Here is a 7,293-nt window from a genome sequence, read left to right as displayed (position 1 = left end):
GTTTGTTGATCCAGGCAAGATAGATCCCAAATGGATATAACGGCAATATAGGCTTAAGAAGATAGAGAAGAAGATTAAGAAAATGGAACAGTCAGAACAAATGGATCAAGAGCTTGAAGTGTTATTAGAGCTCAATTAGAATTTGAAGCTGATGAGGTATACGGGTCAAGTGAATTTATTTAAGCTTCAGCTGAAGGTAGTGTGACAACCTCTGAAAATGAAGAATATTCAAGAGATGTCTCCTTGGTGTAGAGCAGTCGATCGTCGATGGCCGCCACTGCCACCATCGTTGGAGGGTGAGAGATTTCATTAAAAAATATGATTATATTAGGGGAAAATACAATAGAATGGATGAACCAAATTACCCTTACAATGTGAGTTGAGTGGAGATCAAGCGCCAATTTAATGGAAGAAATTGACAAAATTAAGTGTCTGTTTGACGTCCATTAATTTATTTTATTGTTTGCTATAGAATTATTTCAATCACACATTCACAAAATAAAATATTTTACATGTATACCAATTTTTTTTCTATTTTTTAACCACAAATTCTTTTTAAAATACTATTCAAAACTTATTTTTTCCCAATTAATGAGAATCAAACAGGCTCTAAATGGCATAAACGATAAGGAGTAATGTTATTTACACCACTTCTATTAAAACATCAATATACTAATGTGACATTAAATAAGATATATAATTAAACGAATTATTTAGTTTTACATTTAATTGACTTTATCACTTAATGTCACCTAAACTGATGTTGTAGTACCAATGATATTAGATAATATTATTCGATGATTTGTACAAGGATTGATCGACCCGATTTGTGCAAAATGTCAAAATTAAACTGATAAAAATAATTTTTGCAAAATTAACAAACGATAGGGACTTTTGCATCCATTACTCTATAGAGTAAATAAACTGTTTACAAAAATATTTCTCTAAATTTATATTAATTTTTATTAATTACGCAGCATGACCAACATTAAAGTCAACGCGATTGTGAGTGAAGTTTAATTAAAGCAAAACCATCCTGGGTCCACGCGGACAATCCAGAGCCAGCACATGCAAACGTGGCCTCATTAAAAGCAAAACATTAAAGTCATTCTTCACAATGCTAAGGAAACCCATGCAAAATAATTATTCCCAAATCCGTGCGTAACACGTGTCCATAATATAATCACTCATCTGCGGCTATAAATCCGCCCCTTTCTCTAGCAGTTGTATTCACAATTTGAAATTTGAACTGATATTTATTACGATCTTATCTGTAAAATTTGTCTGGGGTTCTCAAAATCTGAAGCAGGCAGAAATGGCAGATGATGGGACAGCAACTTGCATAGACATTATTGTGGCTATTCTCTTGCCTCCCCTTGGCGTCTTCCTTAGATATGGCTGCAAGGTACGTTTTCTTTGCTAGAATAGAAAGATTAATCCGTATTTATCATTAAATACATGATTTTAAGTATAAATTTGTCCAGGTTGAATTTTGGATCTGTTTGCTGCTGACCATCTTGGGTTACCTCCCTGGAATCATTTATGCTGTCTACGCCATCACCAAGAACTGATCCCATCCAACAACTGGTAAATTTTTGACCTACGCACCAACCCTTAGCCAATAAAATATCAGTTTAGTCATAAAAATCTTAATTATTCCAAAAATAATTTGGAGAGCTTCATCAAAAAAATAAAAAAAAAAGTTGCCCCAACCTTGAGGTCCCACCGTCCCGTCCCGTCCCTAGAGCTTCATCAATCTTATTGTGGTGGTCCAAGATCATGATAAATAATAATTATTCTTCCTGATATTTTTGACAGGTGAAGAAGAGATGTGAAGGTTAAGTGTCATAAAGTTTTTTCCTTTCTTGCTGGATGGTGTTGATAGTTTGGTGTTTTATGATTTCTTCAGTCCTATCCTTTTCATCTGTCTCTGGGCTGATTATTGTTATTATATATTCGTATATGTTTGTCATCGAGTCATCTTTGTTAATGTCTTCATTTGGTTTATCATGTAACTTCGAGAAGTAGTAATTTATTTATTGCAAGTGTTTTGTGTATCATCATTTACCATTTCTATATGAATTATTTGGTTTATATATATATATATATTTTTTTTTTTTCTTTTTTTTTTCAACTCTTAAATATCGACCTACTTATACACACAACTTATCATCAAAGGGACATTAATAACATTTTTGATACTCAGGATAAATTGATGTCATCTAATCAGTATTTAAATTTATCCCGTACTACTTGTCATGTCGACACTAACTATTAGGGTGTGTGTGATTACATTTATTTTTCATGGAAAATATTAGTTTTTCACCCAAATTTCTACTTGAAGTGTTTGATTGCTATTTTTTTCCACGGAAAACGTTTTCCAACTTTTGAAAATATGCCTAATTTTCCTTGTTTTTAAGGAAAACATTTTCTTTGGATAGAGGTAGTTTTTATTTTCCACAAAAGATGGAAAACATTTTCTTTTTTAGGTGATATTTTCCATGTTAATCAAACAAACTCTTAATGTATATGTTTTTGTACGATGAAGATCGGATTTTCACAATTTTGGCAATCATAAAATTGGCCTTTGGCAAATTAATAAATGGCTTTAGAGATGAATAGTAGTGAATATAGGTAATAAATCAATTTGTGAGTTCATGAACCTTCATAACAAAAAGCTTACCCACAAAACCATATAAGTAATTTTCAATTTGTCCATCACAGACTTGGGTAGGAGATAAATTAGACGTGTGACATGACAATGGGAATAATCCATTTTCCAATTAGCCCTTATTTGTCTCTTTAAAATAAAATGTACTAATTTTCTTGTCCATTTTCAATTACATAATAAAATATGTTGCACGCACGTAAATTCAAAATATTTTAATATTTTTTAACTACACATTCTTCAAAAAATCTCTGTTCGTCAATTTTTTTCAAAATAATGACCAAGAGCTAATTTTCTATTGTCTTCAACTTTGTTGGGTCTACAATACCTACTTCTTCAAAAGTATCTTTAGAAAATATTTATAAATACTTTTGGTCAAACTATATTTCCGTTAAGACATTTTATAAGATTTACAAGTACTATTCATTCCATCACTCAATTCTGTTTGATTACAAATGTTACTGTTTATAAACACTTCCCAACACTACAGGTGCGGCCCAAAGACAATTTAGCCACAACACCCACACTAATAGTTTGATAGAATGGCTAAATGAATTGCATAAAGTAGAAACATATTTCAGAGTTGGATACCTCGTACCAATTGTCTTTACCACAATACTTTCTATATTAGAACGAAAGAAAGAACATAACTTGTTATCCCTTTTTCTTTTGACACGGAGAGGGTTCGAGAGTGGGACAAAGCCAAGGGAAGAACAACTCATACAAGTGGATTTCTCATCCTTTAAATTGCCACTCTCTACGGCACATGGGACAATGTGCTTGAGGAGTTTGCGAATTCACCCATTTCAAGATGCAGTGAAGATGAAAGGCATGGTTGCAAGCACCCCAGACTGCACAAGGAAACACAGATTGCTTATCAGCAAAATTTTATTAGCTTTCATACGCCAGAAAGAAAGCTAACAAGAGAGCAATTAACATGCAATTGCAAGAAAAATGAATGAGATCTCAAGTTACAACAAGTAGTTGTTCACATGCAAAAACTGAATCACAAAAACATTGACGCGAGGAGGTTAGCTCCCCCCAACTACACTACACATGCAGATGTGGACACAATGACACATATGATCTCACCCAAGTCTGCTCTCAAAAAAAATTCATTTCATTGCTTTTAAGATGTCGCTTTTGCTCTCATCCCCAAATTTGCGATTTTTTTTTTTTTTTTGATAGGTAATCAAATAATTTTATTACTTAAAAGAGAATACACGGGAGGTGTACAATCACTTTAAGCTATTAAGGAAAAACATGAAATTAGGCAATCCATCTACAGGATTTCTAGCCACAGCATTATACCAAGAATACAAGGTAAAGTAAAATGTTTCTCTTATCTGCTCTCTTGTCTTTGTTTGGTCTTTGAAGCAACGGTTGTTCCTTTCTCTCCACACGCACCAAGCAATGCAGCCCGGGATAAGGTGCCATACTAGTTTGCTATCCTTATCCCGAAGTTTTCTACGCAATGCCCGTATCACGTCCTTTATACGACGAGTCATCACCCAATCCATAGATTGTGAACTGATTATACTGTTCTAAATCCAACGTACACCATCACAATGAATGAACAAATGATCAATCGTCTCCCCATCCTTCTTGCACATATAACACCACTCGGTTGCATAAAAGCCTTTACGATGAAGATTATCTACCGTTGAGACCTGTCCCCTCACAACTGTCCACAATAGGAATGCCACCCGAGGAGGCAATTTACACTGCCAAACCAACTTCCATGGGAATGAATTATTCACACATCCCATGAGGGAACCAAAGTACGAGCGAACCGAAAAAATGCCATCCTGTGCTGTCCTCCACCTGATGCAATCCCTCTCTCCAACCCGAATTTGGGCCTCATGTAAAATGGTCATAAATAGTGAATAATCTTCCAATTCCCAATCCTGAAGATCCCTGCCAGAAGTTATATTCCAACTACAACTCCCATTATGAATGTCTAAGGAATCACTCACCATGGCACTGGACACTGAGGCAATAAGATACAAAGAAGGGAATCTCTCCTTCAGCGGTTGATCTCCGCACCAACAATCATCCCAAAATTTAATCTCATTACCATTTCCAACCACAAACTCCAATTTGTCAAAAAATGCACTCCATCCCCGTCGGATATACCTCCACAAGCTCACCCCATAAGAACCACGATCCTCAAATGTACACCATCCCCCATCGGTCACACCATACTTCGCCCCAATTATTTCTCTCCAGAAACTGTCCCTCTCCACTCCAAATTTGCGAATTTAAACTCAAGGTTAATACCACAGAAGTTTCCGGTCTATTCAGCAGGCTCAAGAGTCACATTGGGCATGAAGACACAAACATGCAGACCTAACCTGATAGTGGCCAGTGTGTGTTAATCATTAGATGATAAGATTTAGTAACTGATGACTACTCTTGTACTGTCCTTTAGACACAGGAGTCTGGGTTCACAAAACATGGTTATTTGTTTGTTCAAGAAATGAGTAGAGAACATGCGTCCAGTCAATGTCCAACACCAGATAAAAACCACTTCTAAGCACAAGGATAGCTGTCCTAGCATCAACATAAAGTTGGGGGAGGGGAGCAGATATGACCTAGTACTGTGACATTTTGTAAGCTGTGAGGGCCATTATGACTATCTCACAGGGATTGCAAAGCATAACCATAGCGTATCCATAATTCCATCATTGAATAGAATTTCAAAGTTGATGTCATATTTGCAAAAATGAACTTCATATACCTTGCCATCCGTTTTACCCCTAGTGATGCAAGGTAATGAAATTCACATTGACATTAATTATATGAGGACCACATCTCCTAAAAAAAAAAAAAAAAAGATTGTGAGAATTTGTTAACAAAAAATAAATTTCATATGAGGAAGACTGTTCGTTAAGCCTCGACTGAAGCCCTTCTGTTCCAATGTCATTTAACAAGGGGTGATTTGCATCCTCATTGAGGTAAAAGATGTCTTAAAACATTTTCATATCATCATATGCCCCCTCTACAATTCTAAGAATGGAAATAACATAGTTTTTGAAAAAACTTAAAAAGTACAAAACAGAAAAAATATTAGAAAGGCATGCAACTAAAGTAGATAATTAAAAAATATATATTTAATAAGTGAAGATAGCAGGGAAGCTGACTGTTTGGCACAGAAAGCGGACCTTTTATTTCACGAGAATCATCTATTTCTATAGAGCAAAACATAGAAAAACTGGCTGGCAAAAGCTTCTAAGACTTACTCAGAGGGCAATCATCCCCTGGGAGTTTGCAATCAGGGCAACAACCATCAAAAGCCATCCTACAAATGCCACAAGTCTCATCTTGGGCATCCCATGTCCATGAAGCAACAGCATGCCATCTATGATTTATTAAAAACCAACTTTTCATCTCCTTACAAAATTTAAATTTCAGGAAAACAGCAAATTAGAAGTGATATTAAAGAGCATACTCTGTCCATCAGGCCCAACAGTATCCATAAATGATGGGGTCAAGGAAAATCAATCCTCACAGGTGTCAAAAGCAAAATAACTTTTGTACCCAAAGCAGCTTCAATATTCAACAAACTGATTAAAAGTGCAGCCTCTATTACATAATTAAGAGTCCTACTATGTCAAAAATTGACATGTGGAACAATTTTCTTAAACTTTCCATGTTGTATTCAGCCTGCTAATCATTTTAAAGCATTCAAATAAACCTTCAGTTCTGATGAACAGCAAATCAGAAATGCTGGATTACCATCGCGTTATCGGGAGATGCTTTTGGAAAGTTCTAAAATAAGCTACCTCCCTACAACTAAAAACTTATAGACCCATATATAGTGTAAAAAGCTCAGACCTTTTGCCTTCTATTCGCCGACGGACCATATACACAAGCTCTGATCAGCTTCAGGAAATCTACTTCAACTTTACATTCTACATAAATTACTGGCTTACCCACCTAGCATTTTGTGGCTTGTGCCAAAGTCATACAAATGTAAACAGTGATTATGAATGTTACTATCATGCCAAAGCATGAAATTAATGCAATTTATGCCAGGTGAATAAATCATATCCCAAATGATTGGGAAGATCTTCTAGTAATCCAATTGTCTGTAGATATCCAGAACCATTCCAAAAATTTGAATTCTTGACTAGTGATATTATCTTAAATCAACACTAATTAAATAAATGCATGAATACAGGAATATTTAATTATGCAGTTACATATAAAGGATACGTAAAATCTTGACTTTCATTGTCTTGTCCCCTGCAAAATCATAACTGGATATTTTACAAAACATCCCTTTTATTTTTAATGCACAAAACATGCTTTTAAAACTTCAATAAAACTTAAAAGTTGTGCACAATCTTGAATAAAAAAAATTATTGAAATTCCCACAACAATCCATAATGACAAATCATCAACATTGCCGCCTTCATTGTGATACTTGAGTTAAACTAAACAATTGCCGCCAACTCGAAAGAACTCAAGTTAAACGGAACATACAGAATGACAAATATCTGAAACTTTTCCAATATGCAAGATTTGAGAGTAAGTGACTTTAGGAAAATGCTTATTGTACATCAACATGTACAGATTCTTTTACACATTGGTGGGATGACAAAAAGAAAGTGGGGGAATTT

General features: G+C 34.9%; 1 protein-coding gene across 1 annotated transcript; it reads right to left on the bottom strand.

The window, feature by feature from the left end:
- Positions 1 to 3,072: 3,072 nt before the first annotated feature.
- LOC111382202 (anaphase-promoting complex subunit 11-like) lies at positions 3,073 to 6,110 on the bottom strand. Its single transcript, XM_023006110.1, has 2 exons — positions 5,911 to 6,110; positions 3,073 to 3,519 (listed from the first exon to the last, which is right to left on the bottom strand). Exons 1-2 carry the CDS (start codon positions 6,056 to 6,058, stop codon positions 3,404 to 3,406), a joined length of 264 nt encoding a protein of 87 aa, XP_022861878.1. The 5' UTR covers positions 6,059 to 6,110; the 3' UTR covers positions 3,073 to 3,403.
- Between the last annotated feature and the right edge of the window lie 1,183 nt (positions 6,111 to 7,293).

This window comes from Olea europaea, chromosome 3 (assembly GCF_002742605.1).
Source record: "Olea europaea var. sylvestris chromosome 3, O_europaea_v1, whole genome shotgun sequence".
Classification (NCBI taxonomy): Eukaryota; Viridiplantae; Streptophyta; class Magnoliopsida; order Lamiales; family Oleaceae; genus Olea; species Olea europaea.
Note: the sequence above shows the minus strand (reverse complement) of the source record. Positions and strands in the feature narration are given on the sequence as shown.

Excerpts from the sequence above, each read along its gene's own strand:
- LOC111382202 (XM_023006110.1), bottom strand. The coding sequence starts at position 6,058 with ATGAAAAGTTGGTTTTTAATAAATCATAGATGGCATGCTGTTGCTTCA. Across the intron at positions 3,520-5,910 it reads AGGGGATGATTGCCCTCTGA|TCTGGGGTGCTTGCAACCAT; the intron begins GTAAGTCTTAGA and ends TTCCTTGTGCAG.